The 19373-nt window shown below is 59.0% G+C and overlaps 1 protein-coding gene across 1 annotated transcript in view; it reads right to left on the reverse strand.

Annotated features, from left to right (window-relative positions):
* The window catches only part of LOC135877877 (kinesin-like protein KIF21B), a 41705-nt gene extending 22534 nt beyond the window's left edge, over positions 1-19171 (reverse strand). Inside the window, exons 1-16 of the mRNA XM_065403403.1 lie at positions 19113-19171; positions 16913-17135; positions 16367-16549; positions 11002-11151; positions 8944-9078; positions 8565-8720; positions 8029-8144; positions 7091-7286; positions 5262-5451; positions 5034-5097; positions 3613-3834; positions 3090-3165; positions 2286-2385; positions 1621-1812; positions 422-621; positions 172-279 (exon numbers count right to left, since the gene is read on the reverse strand). Coding sequence (XP_065259475.1) covers positions 172-279; positions 422-621; positions 1621-1812; positions 2286-2385; positions 3090-3165; positions 3613-3834; positions 5034-5097; positions 5262-5451; positions 7091-7286; positions 8029-8144; positions 8565-8720; positions 8944-9078; positions 11002-11151; positions 16367-16549; positions 16913-17135; positions 19113-19171 — 2370 coding nt within the window. The remainder of the gene's footprint in view (positions 1-171; positions 280-421; positions 622-1620; positions 1813-2285; positions 2386-3089; positions 3166-3612; positions 3835-5033; positions 5098-5261; positions 5452-7090; positions 7287-8028; positions 8145-8564; positions 8721-8943; positions 9079-11001; positions 11152-16366; positions 16550-16912; positions 17136-19112) is intronic.
* Between the last annotated feature and the right edge of the window lie 202 nt (positions 19172-19373).

Consider the following 19373-nt stretch of genomic DNA (forward strand, 5'->3'; position numbering starts at 1 on the left):
AGGAGCCTGGCTTGGGGCATCTCCCCAGGAAAGGCCCAGACCCCTTGGAGAACCCGCACTCCCCGCTGCACCCTGGCCAGCTGGTGTGGGAGCTCAGAGCCGAGTGAGGGGCGCAGGCCCCAGCCAGAGCTGCCCTATCTGCAGAGCCCTGGTGAGGAGCTGGGTTCTCACCTCCTGCCTGCGCTGCTCCTTCTTCAGCTGGGCGATCTCCCGATTCCGCTTGGTCTCCACCAGCCGCCTCCGCTGCTGCTCCTCCCGCATCTGCTTCATCAGTGCCACCTGCGGGCCCCCCGACAGCCACACCCAGCATAAGGAGTGTGCACAAGGGGCTGTGCCCATCCACCGCCCCTCCCCAGTTTGAAGAGCTAGCACAAGCGGGCCATGCCCCTCCAGCCCCCTCCTCCTCTGCCCAGCCAGGTACCTTCGCCTTCTTCATCTCTGCCACCTCAGCCTGCAGCTTCTTGAGCTCCCGCTCATAGCGCGACTGGTTCTTGAGCAGGCGAGCGTGTTCCTTCTGGGCTGCCTGCAGCTTCTGCAGGTCCCGATTCATCTCCTTCAGCCGCTTCTCGTAGTCCGCCTTGATCTTGTTGGCCTTCTCCTCCGTGTAGCATTCCATGGTGCCTGAAGGGGGTGGCGCAGAGACGCTCAGAGTGCCAGGCTAGGCCGAGCCCATCACGCTGCATCCCACCCAGCTGCCCCCTGGACCCACCAGGCCCCCAGGGAAAGCACCCTCAGTGGGGGGCACTTTAGATTAACTCTTGGCCTCCAGGGACAAGTCTGCCTGGTCCAGCAGCTCAAGAGATGTTCAATGGCCGAGTAGCCCAGACCAGTCATTGCCTGCAAGCCAGAACCATGGGCCTATTTTAGACCAATAACCCCGGCAGCAGAGCAGTGCCAGGCGTGTGCCAGGGACCGCACCGCTCCAGGGACTGGGTGCACACTGTTCTCCTCCAGGCAGCCATTGCTGTTCAGCCCAGAGGGGGATGCTGCTGAAATGAGTTTGGTGGGACTCAGCTGGGGGCAGGTGTCTCAATCACTAAAGTCTCAGTTATAGCATCAGCTGCCCCACTCGGGGAAGATGCCCAGGACTGAAAAGCCCTGGAGATGGAGCTCTCTGCATGGGCAGGCTACGCTGCTGCTCCTGCATTGGAGAGCCACAGTTTCCTCGCTGGGAGGAAGTCGGGAGCAGCTGGGAGCTTGGCCACAGATGCCAGGTGGCTTTGCCTCTTTGCCTGGCCCTGTCTCCCTGACGCGTGTCAGAGCTTGGAGCTCCTCCGAGGGAAGGGACTTTCCCTGGGCCCTACACCCACTGTCTCCCCACAGCCAGCGGGCTGCACAGCTGGGAGGTCACGGGGTCACCAGGCCCAGCCCTGATCAAGAGGCGGGACAAGTGGCACACAGCTGAGGAGAAGGATCGATCCCAGGAGCTGGGAAGCCAGACACTGAGCAGCCAGCGGGAATCTCTGGGGACCGCAAGAGGGGCATGGAATGCAGGGGGCAGCGGCCCAGTTTGGGCCTCATTGGGCGCCGGGAGAACCCCAGGGTTTCTCCTGCCAGCGCTGGCTCAGAGGACCCGTGCGGTGGGATGAGCCGGGGGGGTGGAGGGGGCACTGCCCGTACTGAGGTTCTGCAGCACCCGGTCCCTCTCCAGCTGGGTGTCGCGGATCTTGTTCTGCAGCAGGATTAGCTTCTCCTCGTACTGGTGCTTGAGGGTCTGCAAGCGCCGCTGGCTGTTCTCCAGCTCGTCAATCAGCTTCTGCTTGATCTCGATCTCGCAGGTCAGGTCGGCCAGATCAGCCTGGAAATTCACCACTAGAGGTGGGGGGAGAGTCAGTCAGCCAGGCAGCCCCGGGGAGGTCAGGAGGAGAGAGCCAGGCAGCCCTGGGCCGGCCTGGAGAGGGGAGGGGCAGTGCCTGGCTCACGGGTCCCCTATGGACTCTGGCGTTGCAGAGGAAAGGAGGCAGATGAGGCAGGACTCAGAGGGGATGGCATCTCGCTCCTGCGGTCTTAGCCTTGCCTGGGTACCCGGAGGCGAATGCGGGGGGCTGAGGAGGAAGGGACAGAGCTTGGCAGCCAGGCCTGTGCCACTGAGCACCAGCTGAGCCGGACCACCTTACCACCCTGACTGGCACCTCGTGCACCTCCAGCCAAGACCTGCCCAGCTCACCCTACAGGCCCACTGCAGCCGCCTACCACCTCCCCAAAAGGGGCACAGCCCTGAGTCACTGCAGATATCCCCGGTCCCAGCCTGAGCACAGAGCTGGGCGCCGTGCCCTCCGAGTTACCCTTCTCCTCCACATCGGAGTCCGAGTCCACCAGGCTCTCCTCGCTGCCCGAATCCTCGTCCTCATCCTCACAGCCACTCTCCTCCCGCTCCTCCTCCTCCTGGGAAACAAGCGCAGGGTTAGGGCAGAGATCAGGAGCCTTCGGCCCCTCTCCTATCGTCGCAGGGGCTCAGGCCTCTCCCCATCCGCCACCCCCAGATGTGGGGGAATTAAAGCGATTGCCTCGGAAACCAGTGCCAGGCAGAGGCAGGAGAGAGGACGTTTGACCCGGGGCCAGGGGCAGGGCTGATCCCTGTGTGCAAAGGGAGTGGGCCATGTCTGGGGAGCTCCCCCCACCCTCCCCGCTGAGATGGCAGCTGAAAATGAAGGGCCTGATGAGAACCTCCGGGACGGCTGGGGCAGAGGGGACACGGTTCACGGGACAAAGCCCAGCTGCATGGAAAGGCCTGTGGCTAGTTGCCCTGCCCCACCTGTTGCCAGGGTGTCAGATGGCACAGGGCACTGCCAGGGGGCAGAGGGGACTGTCTTACCCGCCATCCTCAGCCATGCCCTGCCCCCATTCTCCACACCTAGGCGGGGCCAAACAGCAGCAGACTGGCTGCCCTATGGGGGGGTGGTCATGGACCCTGCCCCTGCCCCCCGGATCCCCTGCGACTCCCACAGACAGGCTGGGATTTGCCCCACCTCCCAGGGTGCGGCAGGACACAGCTGCCCCAAGCGCCGGCGAGGCACAGAGAAGGCCGCTGGCATTCTGGCTAGCAACCGGGCTCCCACCCCCCACTCCACGGGGGAAGCCTCCCTCACCTCCTCGTTCTCGTCCGTCTCCTCCCCGTTCTCCTGCTGCAGCTTTGGCCTCTTCTTAAAGGCCTCCTTCTCCGGGCTGCCAGGAAGAGACGGGATGAACCCCGGTGACAGGGGAGCCCTGGCACACGGTCCCCTTAGACCATACATCCCCAACACCCTCCATCTCAGAGCCCTTCAGGAACCCAGCTTCACTGCCCTCCAGAGAGACGGGCCAGGCAGTGTTACCAGATGGGGAGACTGAGGCACAAGGAGGGGAAGGGACTCACCCAAGGTCATGTGGCACGTCAGAGGCAGAGCTGAGAAAAGAACCCAGGAGTCCTGATTCTCTGCTGTATGGCTTTGGCTTCCCAGGGATGGGGCAGGACAATGTCTGGACCAGCAGGGCTGATGGGGGCTGGAGGGTGCCAGGGCTGGAAGCCAAGGGAGAAGTGGGCATCCCAATAGCCATAATAATGAAGAGCCAGGGGTGGGAGCACCCAGAACAGCCCCCCCCCTCTGTCCCCAGCAAGGAGTTGGCCATCACCTCTTCCTCCGCTGCCTGGTCTCCTTCTTCAGCCGCTCCAGGTCCTGCTTGGCCCGCCGGAGGACTTCGGTGGCCTCTGCCTCCATGGAGACCACGGGGCTGCTGAGCGCCCCCAGGCCTGGGCCTGGAGACGAGCCCAGGGAGTACGGGGGCCTGGAGGAGACCCGCGACAGACTCCGGCGGAGCGACTCGTTCATGGCTTCGCTCTCCAAGAGCTTTGTCCTGGGGATCGGAGGGGCTTTTGGTTACGGAGATCTGCTGCCCTGGGCAGATGTCCAGACACCCCAGGGGAAAAGACACCCCCTCCCCCCAACCTCTAAGGAGGGGTGACCGGGAGAGTGTGTGTCTGGAACCTAAACTGCCCTCGCTCAGCTTGGTCAAAGGGGCTCAGGGCTCTGCTCCCGGGGAGGGGGGCTGCAGAAGGACATCGCAGGGAAGGAAAGCTGGCATGGCCACCACTAACCATCTGCATGCCTCTTGTGGGAGCAAAGAGTCACAGCAGATGCCACTTCACGGATTTAGTGCCTTCCCTTAGATGGCAATGCAGCCCAGGCCTCGTCACAAAGGCCCCAGGGCTTCCCACCAGGCCTGAACGCTAACGGGAGAGAAGCAACCCTATGGCCGACAGCCAGTTCTCAACAGCCACGGTGATACGCTGACATGGCAGCCTAAGGGTTAATCTTCAGCAGCGGCTGCGCTAGACAGGGTGGGGCACCTCTGTTTTCTAGCATTACGGACAGGGGTCTGGATCCTCAGCGGGAGGGGGGTAAATCGGCATTGCTCCAGGGACCCCAGTGGGACAACGCTGATTTTACACCAGCTGAGAATCTGGCCCAGAATGAGTGAGGGGATTCCTGTCTCCGGGGTTGTCAGTTTCTCCAGCACGGAATCCACATTTATGAGCAGCACTAGCTATCAGACTGCATTTCAATGTACCCCTGGGAGGCATTTAAGTCTGGATCAGCCAAGGCTCCAGAGAAAGCTTGGGAGCACAAGGGCCGGACAGGACGCCCTACAGGATGGAGACATTTCCATCTCGAATGTGGGGCTTTTATTTATATTTCAGCAGCACCGAGAGAGACGGGATCAAGGCCCTGTTGTGCCAGGTGCTGCACACACCCGTGAGACGGGCGCTGCCCCAAAGTGCCGACAATCTAAATGGTCGCATCAGACCAAAGGCAAGAGAGAGGGGAAGTGACTTGCCCAAGGTCATTGGCAGAGCTGCGATGCCAGCCTACTATTTGAACCCAGTGCCCGCGGCACCGGGAGCGGCAGAGCCAGAGAGGGAATCTGGGCCTCCAGAGCCCCAGGTCAGCAGCCCCCCCGCTAGCCCGCACTGCCTCTTTGCAGGTCCTCTCAAGCTGCACGCGATACGTGGCCCCCCCAGACGGGCGGAAGGAGAGAACGTGGCCCACGCCCACCTGAGCTCCTCGATCTCCCGGATGTAGTTCTGGATCAGGGCGCCGATGGCCTCGTTGCCATCACCTGGAGGGACAGAATTAGGATCACGGACTAGATCAGAAACTCCTAGCAGCTGGGCTGCCACTCAGCTGCCCTTGGACCTGAGCTCCGGGGTGGCTGTAATTTTCGTGGGACCGATCCGCATGCCCCACCTCGCATACACATCCTCCGGAGGTGCCCATCCTCACCTGCCTTGGCCAGTATCAAATTGGCCTCCTGGCTCATCAGGTGGGTGACCCGGCTGTTGATGGCATCAATGGCCTCCTGCATGGCCTTCACCCTCATGCGCAAGGTGGCGTTCTCCTTCTGGAGCATGGCGTTCTCCTGGAACAAGTCACTGTAGCCCTCGGCGCCGTCCTCCCCGATCACACGTTTGCCCTGCGGGGAGAGGAGAAAGGGAGATGCAGAGAGGGCAAAGCCACAGCGTCCGTCAGCCCTGGCCGAACCCAGCCGGCCACGTGCTCAATGGCGCCGCACTGAGGAAGATGGGTAGGGTAACCCTACGTCCCGTTTCGGCTGGGACAAGTCCCTTTTTTAAGCCATGTCCCGGGCGTCCCGACTTTTTTTTTGGCAAAAGTGGGCATTTGTCTCCAAGGGCAAACGGGACAAACACCCAGTTTTGTCAAGAAAGTGGGGTGCAGAGGAACGTGGGGGGGAGGCCGGGATCCAGCAGGGGGCAGGCAGGGCTCGGGTGAGCAGCGACGCCAGCCCCAGCCTTTGGGAAATAGTCGACCTATCCCATATGTGCTTTGCTGCTCGCCCCAGCCCTGCCTACCCTCTGCACAGGGAGGGGGGCTCGCGTGAGTGGCTCAGGCCAGCCCCACATGGGGGGAGGGACTCAGGCGAGTGGCTCGAGGCAGCCCCGTGGGGGGCGGGGGAGGAGGAGGAGGGGCTCAGGCCAGCCCCACGGGGTGTTCTGGTTTCCCTGTGGGAAATATGGTCACCTTAAAGATGGGTCACAGCAAGAGGAGCAGGGAAAAGGTAGAGACTCAAAAAATGGCAGGCGTGCCCGTGGGAAGGCCGTGCTTGGGGGACGGCAGAAACAGGGAGCAGCTGACATGCTGTAAGTGCCTTTTACTCAGGTAAGGTTCTGATCTGAGCCCCATGATGGCAGGAGCTGAGCACCTCCCAGTTTAATGCATTTACCCTCATGCACCCCCAGTGGGCAGGGCAGTGCTCTGACCCCGGCTGGGCAGATGGGGATTGAGGCCCTGAGGCTAAGGGAGTTGCCCAAGGTCACACGGGGAGTCTGTGGCAGAGCAAGGAATTGAACGCAGGGCTCCCAAGTCCCAGGCCAGTGCCATGACCACTGGGCCATCCTTCCTCTCGGGCTGGGGAGATACATGACTCAGCTCAATAGCAACCTCTGGCTGCTTAAGGGCTGGTGCTCATGGGAAACCAGTCCAGACAAGCTCAGCATGAAGCAGGATGTCTGATATGCCGCACAGGACAGGGATATAAAGCAGGAGGTGCCTTCCCAGCTCCGAAAGATACCCTGAAGCCTTCTCCCTGTTCAGACATGACATACAGCCCTTTAACAGCCTACCTCGCCATAGTCCCTTGCATCCTACCCACAAACTACAGCACCATTGAAACACAGCCATCTGAGGAGCCCAGTGGGGTGGAGCCCAGTGCCACAGCATACACCGCACCCAGGAGGGCATGGTGCTGGCCAAGGCCAGCAGAGGAGTAGCTGTACACACAGCATGGGGCCAGATCTGTGCAGGGGAGGCAGGAATACTTTCCCCATGCCATTCGAGGCTGAGTTGCTACAGCTGGGATTTGAACCTGTGACAGCGAGGAGTCCAGGTCATACCCAGGCTTTGTACATGCAAGTAGGTCTCCCTCTAGCAGCCAGCCCCAGCAACCACAACAGCCTGCCACAAACTCAGTTAGTGGAGTTACTCCATTAGCCCAAGCGGCAGGGGCCAGCGTGGAAGGTCCTGGGTTCGATCCTCGCTGGTGACCCGAGTGGGCCGTACACACACGAGGCTTCGCCTGCTCAGCCGCCCCTTACCGCCTTGTACTCCATGAGCTCCATCTGGAGGCGGGCGATCTCGGCCCGCAGGGCGCTGATCTGCTGGCTGGTTTTGTCCTGGTTCACCACCACCTTGTTCTTGATGTTGCGAGCCCGGTTGGCGTACTTGAGCGTGTTTAAGGTCTCCATGAAGTCCCGGTCAGAGGGGCTGATGCAGGCGATCATGATGGTTTGGCTAGGGAGGACGGAGAGCCAACGGGGTCAGCTGGAGCTGCCATCAAACAATGCAGCACCTGGGCCACGTCAGATCAGCCAATTCCAACGCTGGCACATGGGTGCCTATTGGCAGCTCCAGCCACAACCCCCTTTGGCCTTTATTTACTTTATAAACGGGGTGTGGGCCCCTTCCACCCTGGGCCGGCACAGGCTGGGAGTGTGGCTCAGGCAGCAGCCTGCTTTGCGCTGGCAAAGAGAACCCTGGGTGGCCTCCCCTGCTCATTACAAAGTGGTGTTCAGGGAGTCGCCACCCCGGGCAGCCCACGGCAGGGCATTCGGGGCATCACTGAGACAGGAAGGGGGAGGGATTAGAGCAATCCCGTGCTGGGAAACTCAGCTGCCAAGTCCCAGATCACGAAGGGCTCAGACGCATTTTGCAAGAGCTAATTCCACGAAAGCTGCCTAATTGCGTCTGGGGCCCGGGACCAAGAGAGCCGAGATAATTACCTTCGAAAAGTCACTATGGAGACTCCACCGGACCCTCAGCAACACGCCACCCCAGGAAACCCACACGGCACTTCAGGTCCATCCCTGAGCCCGACCGGCCCTCCTGTTACTCAGAAATCCCCCACCCGCCTCAGGCAACACTCCCAGGGTGCAGACCCAGCGAGGGCACAGCTCTTCCATTCTGGGTCACACACACCCAGCTGAAGCGGACACCCGCTGGGTGACCCCACGCCCTGGCTCAGGGTGCCTGTTACCTGTTCCCCCCAAGCGAGTCCTGGAGGAGCCGGGTCAGTTTGGAGTCTCGGTAGGGTACGTGCACCGCTTTCTTGCTCTGGTCTCCAAGGGCGCTTATGACGTTTCCCAACGCCAGCTGCCAACAAAAAACGGAAGGGACTGAGTTTTCCCCCCGTGCTGGGGAGGGCCCCTCCCTGTAGAAAACAAAGTTCAGGGTGATCAGAGCCACCTCTTTCCAGGGAGCGGGGGGCTCTGGACCAATGCACTAGCAGCCAGTCAGTGCAGCTATACCAGCCAGCCAGTGTGCAGCCCCTCTCCTGCCTCCACGTTATTCCTGAGCCCCCAGATCCAGGAATCTACCCCTACTGGGGACAGTGCTGGGTAGCGCAGCTAGTTGCCCCATCCCTCACCACCGAGTCCACCGCGCGACCCCTAGTGGTGACCCGTGGTGGCTCAGTCTGGGAGCTAGTGAGCCAGGCAGGGTCTGTCTGTGTCCAGCAGCCCCTTTATATCCACTGCAGCCTGTCCCAGTCTCCTCCACCCGCTAAGAGCCTACCAGGCCGCAGTTGATGGAGATGCCCTCCTTGGCTCTCTCGCCCGTAGCTCCCGTCCGCTTCAGCCTCTCCGAGCCAGCCAGGTCGACGAAGTGGAACTTGGCGGTGAGGGTCTCGTACTCGCTGGTGGCCTGGGATCCCTCTGGAAGGCCGGTCACCTGGCAAGCAGACAGGCTGCAGCGTCAGCGCCTCCCGCAGGGGAACGGGGCTTTATCCCTCTGCTATGATAGATCCCAACCCGCCCCCTCGCAGAGCAGCCCGCTGCGGCTCCGCTGTCAACCAGCACGTGGCAGGGAGACGTAGGAACTAGCCTGACAGCGGCTCACGCCTGCCGTGCTGTGGGGCGAAGGGCGCTCCCCTGTCCCTCTCGCGCAGTCTCACCAGGTCGGGCTGGGCACAGACTCGCATTTGGCACAGGTGGATGGTGAAGATGGCGTGGGAGCGGGAGCTCTGGACATTCATCTGGGTGCTGGCGGTTGTGCGGGACAGAGCTCCCTGCTTCAGGCACTGGATCAGCTGCAACAACAAGGAAAGGGTTCAAAGAAATGTCCACCCCAGCCTGCTGGGAGGTGGGGAGATGCCAGAGTGGGGAGGGCACCCTAGGTCAATGTGCCATAGTCACCCTGGGATGGGGGCAGCCGAGCCCCTGCATGGCATGCAGGCTCTCCTGCCGAGCCATCCAGGCCCGGGTGCCAGGGCCCCGCGCTGGGAGATCCCTGCCCAGTGGCCACAGGGAACAAGGGAGCAGGCACTGTAGGGAGACCCCGGAACAGCCCCGCTCACGAGTCACCAGGAAAGCCAAACCCCAGGCAAGAGGCCAGGGCGGAGGCTAACTCAGGGTCTGTGTGCTCGGAGACGGGATTGGGAACCCGCCCATGCACAGCCATGGCGAGTAACGTGACACTCTACAGACCGAGGCCCTGGTGTGCTAGGTGCTGTACAAATGCTGAGAGACCACCCCAGCCCCAGCCCCACGCAACTGACAGAGAAGGGACTTGCAAAGGTTACGCCGCAGCAAGTGGCCCGGTGGGTAACAACCCAGCTCTCCCAGGGCCCAGCCCAGAGTCCTAAGCACTGATCTACGCTGCCCCCTGTGCTCTCTGCTGCACACGAAGTGTCCAGGGGCAGCAGAGGAGGCATTTGACCTCCAGGTCCTGAGGGTCGTTTCTGCTATCCCCAGTGGCTGGGAGACGTTCCCGCTCACAGACAACGCACAGGGCAAGGGCTTCTCCAGGACCAACCCCCTCCATGCGCTTGTGCCAGGAGCTACCCACTTGAGGCAGCAGTAGAGACGCGTCCCGGCTTCACGTGCTCACAGTCCTGTCTTTGGGCCTGACTCATCTCCCCTGGGACCAGAGCCTCCTGCAGCGATGCCTGGTTAACAAACGGCTCGTACTGCGTGCTAGGTGAGCGATTCCCTCGCCCCGGCGCTACAGGATGGGGGCTGCATTCCCACCCCCCCTTCGCCCCAGGACGCTGCTCCCATGGGAGACAGGTACCACGTGCCAACGACACAAGGGGGCATGGGAGGGCTGGGCATGGAGCCCAGACGCCTGCCCTCGGGTAACAGGGGACGAGCACGTGGGCACTGAGGATGCCAGCGGGATGGCTCTCGCTAGGCCCTGCACCACATGGCACAGAGGGCAGGAGCGGGGGCCTGGAGAGAAGGAAGGATCCAAGCACACAGATTGAAGGGGTAGGGAGTGAATCATAGAATATCAGGGTTGGAAGGGACCTCAGGAGGTCATCTAGTCCAACCCCCTGCTCAAAGCAGGACCAATCCCCAGAAAGATTTTTACCCCAGTTCCCTAAATGGCTCCCTCAAGGATTGAGCTCACAACCCTGGGTTTAGCAGGCCAATGCTCAAACCACTGAGCTATCCCTCCCCTCTGGGGACTGGCAAGGAGAGAGTTAACTCTGTCCAAGCTGGGCTCCCTTCTTGCTGCAAGGGGGGCTGCTGAGTGTGGGCAACAGGAGAGGGCTGGGATCAGCAGGGGGACAATTCTCCTTCGAGGGGGGGCTAGTAGAGCAGTTTTTTGGGGGGGGGGGAGGGAAAATCCATTCACAGTCCATCCCCCTCCGCCCCTCCAGACCAGCTTTGGGAGCAGGGGCACAGTTGTACCGCGAAGCCACCACAGGAAAATCCAAAGCGTTCGGCATCCTGGTGCAGTGCCCTGATGCCACCCAGGGGCGCATCAGCCGGGCACATGTCAATGCCACACCCTGAGTGTGTCTGTCCCAGGGCGGCGGCAGCCAGAGCCTCGGACAGCTGGCTAGGAGAGCTTCTGCCCTGGGGCACGCTAGCTCCTGACTCCCCTTGTCGTCACTGGGGGCTCTGCCCCTCACAGCACCCGGCCCCTCCATTCTGCCCCTGCCCGCTCTCCGGCGATCCAGAGCAGCCGACCCCCCCGCAGCAGCCAGGTCCCGGGCGTCACCCACCTCATCCTGGGAGCTGATGAGGCGGGAGGTGACACCCGTGGTGTAGATGCTGCCGCTGGCATCCTCATGGATTTTGATGTTGGACTTGCGGTGGCGGGAGTCAGGGTCCCGGGCACTGTCGAACAGGTCCAGGATCTCCTCGTTGTAGAGCTGTGGGGGAGGGAGACAGGGCAGCGGGTTACTGGGCGGCACGAGGCTTGCTGCAGAGCCTGGCATGGGGCTTCACAACTTACCTCCCGCCACTGCGGGGTGCACAGGGGCCGTGCTCAGACCCCTGGGGCCTCCTGGCTCCCTCCAGGTAACCCGACCTCCCCCATATGCCTCCTGGGTCGTCCCCCCCACCTCTCCTCCAGGTACTCCCAACCTCCCCCCCAATGCCTCTTGGGTCCCCCCCCTCCTCAAGGCCTCCCCTACCCAGCACACGCAGAGCAGCACAGTGCCAGCGTGCTGTCCCGATGATCCCTAGCTAAGGGCACAGACTGGAGCAGTGAGTTCCCCAAGGCCATGCGCCAAACCAGTGGCAGAACCAGGAATAGAAAGAACCCAGGCATCCTAGCTCCAGGCCATGCCCACTAGGCCTTGCTCTCTCCTTAAAAGCTCTCAGAGAGCAGACAGGAGGCCGAGGAGCCAGCTCACCGCACCTGGCATTCCCCCCATCGCCATGGCCGTCAGTCACCCAGCACTGTCCGTACGTCTGGGGACCCTGCTGTCCCCCTAGTTATCTGGGACTAGAGTCCGAGCAGGGTAATTATCCAGAGCCCAGCAAGTCAGGCCTGGCCCGCCGGGGGTGGGGTGGGGTGGGGTGGGGGGTGTCATCACTGACAGATTGACCTGCCCCGGTGGAGAAAGGGGCTAATTAGGGCTCCAAGCCGGGAGGTCCCCAAAGGCAGGGAAGCCAGAGCCAATTCTGCACCTTGCCCTGGATTAGCTTTGCAAGCAAGCGGTGTATCACCAGCCCAGCTACTGCTCCCCTGCTGGGAGCAGGAGCAACATGGAAGGGGCGAGCACTGAGCAGAAGGCGGCGGCGGAGGAGAAATGGATTTAGTGCCTGTGGCTAATCGGGGGAAGGGGCAAGAACAGCAGGGCAGGTGCATTGAGCCCATCCCAGTCACTACAGGGCAGGAGAACGGGTGGGCTCAGAGGAAGCCCCCTGAAGGCCAGGTCCAGAGGGGCTATGTAGTGGCTCCTCCTTGGCAGAGCAGCGTAGAACAGACAGGCTTCACCCCATCTACGATATTAACAGGCCCCTCTTTACCCTAATATGCAAGCACCTAACAATCTACCGTATTTATCCTCACGCCTCATTGTACAGATGGGGAACGGAGGCCAGAGAGACCAAGGGACGTGCCCAGAGAGTTACCTTGGGCATGCATGGCAGAGCAGGGAGGAAAACCCCAGGTCTCCGAAATCCTGCCGTAGGGCTGATCCAGGCTGTGACCCTACACGAGGGATAGGTAAAGTGACCCGGCCGTCCCCCTTCCCCAGCCACCACCTGCAGATGGGATCCTGCCCTGGAGTGGTGGGCGTGCCTGGCCTCCCATTCCTTCGCCCGGCTGGCTGACAGTTCTATGGGTGGCACAGGCTGGGACCTGCCCATTTGCGTAAGTGACGAGAATCCAGCGAATCATTAACAGGGTGGGTGGTGCGCTGAAGTCCCAGAAGGAAGCTGGGCTGGGGCCTCACTGCTTGTGGTGCTAGACAGGCTGCAGATCTCAACCTGGGCCTCTCGCCCACCCGGCCTTCGCCAGAGATGCTGGGAGGCCATGTTCCGATCACAGGGTCTGGGCCCTGGCCCAGGACACAGAGTGGAGCAGTGAGTTCACCAAGGCCACATGCCAAGTCAGGGGCAGAACCAGGGGTAGAAGCCAGGAGTCCTGGCACCTGGCTGGCATTAGGCCCGTACGCAGTTCATTGCAAGGATCCCAGCTCAGGGGCTAGCGGGAAAGCACCGCAGAGCGGCTCTGAAGATAAGGCTAATCCGTTCCACTGTCCCTGGAAGTTAGCTCCAGAGCAGTAAAGCCTCCCCTCTAATGAACCTGCCCGGAGAGGTCACAGGACACGGGTAAGAGCACAGCAGTAACAACAGCACAGGTAATTACCTTGCATGCTGGCAGCCTCGGGAGCTTTAACGGACCCCCACTATCACCCCAACGAGAGCACCTTTTATTCCAGCTGTGCATACCACGGCACCGAGATGCAGCCACCTCTGGGGTGGAGGGCAGCTATCAGCACACCCCACTGCGGGAGAGGGGACATTGGGGCAAACCAGTCCCCACAGGACTGCGCTACCCTGCTGGGTTTGCAGGGAGCGTGGGTGTTCAGCGTGGAGACGACAGGCGCTATAGGCCAGCTGAGCCGGTCCCTGCATGCGTAGTGATGTTCTGGCAAAGCAGCCAAGCAGGCAGCTAAAGAAGGCCTTATCTACCCTGGCCATCTCGTGCAGCTGCAGCCAGCCAGCCAGCCGAGGAGCCGGTAGTGTGGCCTAGTGGCTAGAGCACTGGCCTAGGACTACAGAGACCTGGGTTCTGGTCTGTTCCCAGCTCTGCCACTGGCCTGCTGGGTGAGTGACTCCCCCTCTCAGTGCCTCAGTTTGCCCATCTGTAAAATGGGATCATGATACTGATCTTCCTTTGTAAAGCACCTTGAGCTCTCCTGAGGCAAAGCGCTAGATACCAGCTGGGTCTCGATGATGCGACGGTAAAGCCTGAGCTCTGCCTACACTAGGGCCTTCGCGGTCACTGTGATTCTGTGGATCGCCTGGAGCGAGCAAGGCTGGGCACAGCCTGCCGGGGGAATACGAACGGGTGACTCTGAAATAGACCAGAGGGGTTTGTCTGGCGGAAACTCCTGCCTCATGCTGGGACTGGAGGCTCCAGAAGCCCAGACATCTAAGTTTCTGAAACTATTTAACAGGCAAAAATATCCTGACCAGAAAACAGACAGGACACAATAAACTCAGCAGGCAGCCCCCAGCTCCAGCACTGCCAGTGTCATTAACCCTTGCAGCGCTGGAGTCTCTGCTGTCGCCCCAGCAGCCTCTGGGCTTTGTCAAAGCTTCTCTATAGCCGAGAAGCTAGCATCTGCCAGCCCGGCCTTCAGACTGGACGGCTTCTGGTGCTGAACCTACAGAGCTGCAGCAAGGCCAAGGAGAAGGGTTTTCAGATGTAGCTCCTCTTAGCCTAGGTGGGATGGTTCAGTCCACGTAAAGGGTCCACCAGCCACCCCGTGGCAGCCACGGCGTTGGCCAAGTTTGCACAAACTCTCCACATGCCAGTGCAGTGGGGCCAGATCCTCAGACATAGCTTCATTGAAGTCACTGGAGTTACCCAAGCCCATAAACTCTAACAGGGCGTTCCCAAAGTGGGTGTCGCTGGGAGGAAAGGGATCGAGCAAAGGGAAATGTAGGCTGAATAGCAGGAGGTTTCGACAACAGCGAGATCTCCTTTGGCGACTTACGCGGTGGGAGTCCCAGCACCCTGTGGCATTCACAAGCAGGACTGGCTGGCTCTGGGGAAGATGCTATAGGAGGGGGAGACGGGATCTCACAGGGTTCACTGCAGCACTTGTGTCGGATCCTATAGCTCATGCCCAGGGCTGGGCAGTCACACAACGCTGCTGGCGGAGGGGCACTCCCCGCCGTACTGAATGAGAAGCAGGGTTAACCACCACTCAGAATAGCCTCGCCCCGACAAAGGGATTTCAAAGGAGGTGCCAATGAGCAGGAAGTCTTCCCGCGTCCTGCTTCCGTGCCAGCTCACAGGCACTCAGGGAAGAGCCAAAGCCCTGCCAAGGCAAGAGATCCTTGGGAACACGGTCGCACTTCCGGCTGCTTCAGATCTGGGGCAGAAGAGATGAGGAGGGTGTCATGGAAGCCGGGAAGGCTTCCTATTGGGGTAACTTACCCAGCCAGGTACAGGGGTCTGAAGTCATACGGGTCTCAACTCTTTGCCCAGATGGAGAAAATGGAGCTCAGAGACTTTCCAGGGGGAACTCTGTGCTCTAGTGGTTTGGGCCTGATCATCTGGAGATGTGCAATCCACTTCTGGTTCGGACCCAGGCTTGCCTGATCTTTGGCCAGTCACTATCTGTACCTCCATTGTAAAATGGACCATTGGTATTTATCTAATTCATCAAGGTGTTGTGAAGCCCAAGAAAATACTCCTCTGAAGGGATAGATATACAAGGATCATTGAGGGCACTGTGTCAGCAGTGGGATTAGACTCAGGACCTCCCTGCTCCCAATCTTTCAGTCCTTTCTAGGCTATATAGCCTTACAGCAGATGCTTTCTCCTCTACACTTTTCCAACAGGGGAGGCATTTCTATGTTGAAGTGGGACTAGTTTTCAGATCACTTGAGATTTTACACATTCTAAAAAAAAAGCTCAAGTTTCAGGATTCCATGAAATTACGCAAAAGTGATTTGGCAAAATAGTGTCACAGTGGTTTTCCGTGATTTCACAAAATCCCTCTCACCCAGCTCTAGTCACTAAACACAAGGATGGCATAGTCTGGATCGATTATACCACAGCACACATTTCTCTATCAACATGATCCGAAAGTAAAATGCAAAGCCAATCCTTTGAAAAGCTCCTGGCTTTTCCACATGCGTTTGGGGCATTACCAAAATAGAAACTTTGTCAGAACAGTGGGGCTAGCTATATACAGCCTTCCTGCATTCGCCCAGATAAGTCATTCTAAACCCATTCCTGTCCTGAACTGCTGATGGATGCTGCATTTGGTTTTTTCATATTCCACCCCAGAACTAGCTGCGTGTGGGTAAGAGCTGAAGCAATCACAAAGTACACAGTCTGCAAGGCATGATGGGATCGTTCTAGGTGAAAGGTGCAATAAGAAAGGTTTGGATAATGATAGGAACATGCTAAAATTAGGCTCTGGAGACTGAGAAACAGGGCAAAGAGGTGGGAAGGGCCAGTACGTTACTTTCAAGGTGATGAGAAAGCCTGAAGCAATAGATGGGGTGGAAGGCGCTTGAGAATTCCTGCTCAGCTGGGGAAGGCTGGGAAAACCTGCATCCTTTGTACAGAAACTGGACTTTGGCCCAAATCTGGATGCAGACAAGTGGATGCAGAGTACACGGACTGCAGTGGAGCCAGCCCTCCAGCTCCCAGACACAGAGGGGGCACAGATAACCAGCACCACTGCCTCCCAGAGAAGCCAGAACATAAACAGTCAGCACCATTTTATGTAGGGCCCACAGCACGTGCCCCCCTGAAGCAGTGCATGAGCAGCTGTGGTTTGCGGTCGCTGGGACAGACACCCCCACCCATACCCTGTTCCGGGGTGTGGGAATGGCAGCTCCTCATGTTCTGGGGCCCCAGCTTGCTCCCCCCTCGCTCACACCCACCTCCAGGAACTGGGCGCTGACTTTGAACTCTGGCACGGCTGTGCCACGCTCCTGCGCTGCCCGCTTGCGCCGCTCGATGCCGCTGAAGAGATGGGAGATGGCCCGCGGGATGATCCCGTGCTCCTCCTCCGAGATGTTTGTGTCAAAGCCGGTGCCCATGGTGTACGTCTTCCCAGCGCCGGTCTGAAAGGGCACAGGACGGGCACTTAAGACAGCCCCAGGGCGCATCAACCTAAGAGCAGCCCCCTGCAGCTCCAGCCCTGGGCTGCCAAACCCAACCTGCACCCGCCCCTCCCTGACTATTCCCCAACAGCTCTGTTGATGCCCCAAAATCCCAACCCACGGCCCCCCCAATATTCCAGCCCTGGGCCTCTGCCCCTGCACCCCACCAACGAGCCTCAACTCCGACCTGCAGGCCCAGCCAAGCACCTTCCCGCATGGCTTTGCTGGCGCAGCCAGATAGCCCACAACTGCTAACAGCCGAGCCTGGCTTCAGTGCAACAGCCCAGGTTTACCGCCGAGACACAGGACGGGGACAGCCGGTACCTGGCCATACGCCAGCACAGTGGCATTGTAGCCTTCGAAGCAGCCCTCGATGAGTTTGCTGACGCAGGTGGTGTAGATCCGCTCCTGCCACGTGTCCAGGTCGAACACAAAGTCATAGGTGAACGCCTTGTCCTTTCCCAGCAGCACCTGGGGCTCCCCAGGCGTCACTGAAGTGCAGATGTGGCATCCCTCAATCTTCTCCTTTGACAGCTGGGGACGGATCCTGCCAGCGGGAGAAGACAGACAACTGAGGACACAACAATCTTACTTCTCCCAGAGCACCCTGCATCCCTGCAGCAAGGGGGACCACCTTGCCCACCAGTGAAATGCAGCCACCTCTGGGCTGCAACCTGACAGCAGCTGCTTAACCACACAAAGTAACAGTCTGGAACAGGAATACCACACCCAGGTGAACCTGCGGGATGCAGGCTTTAGAAAGGCAGCTGGAATTTGGTCAGGGTGGCCCCCCGACTCTTGAGACTAATGCAGTAAGATACTTAGAGACCACACAAAGGGTAGGGACCGAGGTGTTACTGTCACCTCAATGTTGCTGGTTCAAATCCCCCCAGTCAGTAGCTACTGACAGCAATTCCCATGTGATGGTTGCTTGGCCCGTAGCAAGTGATATTGGTGGGCCCCAATATACACACACTGGTATATGAGGGACAGTAAATTGTGGGGGAAGGTTTATGGAAAATATCCTTCTGCTATTACAAAAACAGTTCCTTATGATTATTGGTCTTGCAGTAGCTCATAGGAGCCCAAGTTATGGATCATGACCCCCTGGGGCCAGGCGCTGTACAAACACAGAACAAGAAGAGGGTCCCTGCCCCAAAGAGCTGATGATCAATTGTGAGACAAGAGACCACAGGCGGCTGCTGACAGACGACGAGCACAAGGAAACACGGCCCTGCCCAAGGCTAACAGAAGTCTTAGGGCTGGTCCACACTGAGGCGGGGGATCGATATAGGAAACGCAACTTCAGCTACGAGAATAGCGTAGCTGAAGTCGACGTTTCCTATATCGAACTAAAAGTACTTACTTCGGGTCCACGCGGTGCAGGCAGGCTCCCCCGTCGACAGCGCTTCCTCCTCTCGGCGAGCAGGAGTTCCGCAGTCGACGGGGGAGCGCTTCTGGGATCGATCTATCGCGTCCAGATGAGACGCGATAAATCGATCCCAGAAGATCGATCTCTACCCGCCGAATTAGGCGGATAGTGTGGACCAGCCCTTAGAAGCACCTTTCCTATTTATTAATGGCTCCCTGGCCTAGTCAGACGCCTATCTCCCTCCTCCTCACATTCTGCTAGAAAGAGCAAGACCCATGTTTTCAGCACTGGCCTCTGATTCTGGAGGCTTCTCTTTCTGGGGAGCCCATTTTGAGACAATTGGGGCCCAATTCCCAGAGGTACTGACTGTCCCGCAGCTCCCACTGACGTCAGCTGGATTTCCTTGTGCTCAAACCCTCTGGAAAAAAAAAATATCAAGGCCCACTGTGTCTCAGGCTGGGCCCCCCAGAAGCAGAGGCACCCCAAATCCGTGGCTGCTATTGAAAGTTTGTGTTGACCAGCTCCCATTTTCATTTGCACAATAAGTGGGTCAGGTCAGAAGATGCTGGATGCTCCCTAAAGACTGTTCCCAGGGGCAACTTGGGCCCTCGGGTGGATTATTTCTCCTTCCAGACCTCTCTCCCACTCCTTTACTGCTTGCAACCCCTCACCCCATTAGATACGTAGGGGTCCCAGCTGCTAATTTATGGCAGTGGGTGCATCAGAGTGTCCTAACTGGAATACGGGTTTGGATGACCTGGGCACGTACAAACTACTAGGACAGGTAACACCTGGTTTAGATATGCAGATCCTCAATCTGCAAGGCATAGGTACGTAGCCCCCCACATCTGCGCACAGCCCCAAACTGCACACCCAATTCAGGGATCTAGAAGAATGCATGCTCACTCATTTAAAATGTTATTTATAAATTCCTAGAGGGACCATTCTGATCACACAGTCTCATCTCCGGCATAACACAGGCTTTCCCCAGTAACTTCGGAATCAATCCCATGATATGTGGGTGAGCTAAAGCAGATGTATTAGAGATGCACATTCTTGATTTCAAAGCTTCAAGGGATGGAGTATCCACCACAGCCCTGGGTAAGTGGTTCTGGTGTCTACTTACCCTCACTGTTCAAATAAAACACAAACCTGTGCTTTATGTCCAGCCTGAATTCATCTGATGTCAGCTCCCAGCCGGTAGAACTCATCGTTCCTTTGTCAGATAGACTACTGCAGTGCACATGTTCAATCCACATCATTAAAAGCTCCCTTGACGCAGTTTCCCATCGTACAAATTCGAGGCTTAAACATTTTTGCCCAAAATCAGTCATTAAAAATAAACCCTGGGGTAATCCGAATATTGCTAATCAAAACAGACAAGGGAAAGAGACAATACAAACCCCACATGAG

This window comes from Emys orbicularis, chromosome 4 (assembly GCF_028017835.1).
Source record: "Emys orbicularis isolate rEmyOrb1 chromosome 4, rEmyOrb1.hap1, whole genome shotgun sequence".
Taxonomy (NCBI): Eukaryota; Metazoa; Chordata; order Testudines; family Emydidae; genus Emys; species Emys orbicularis.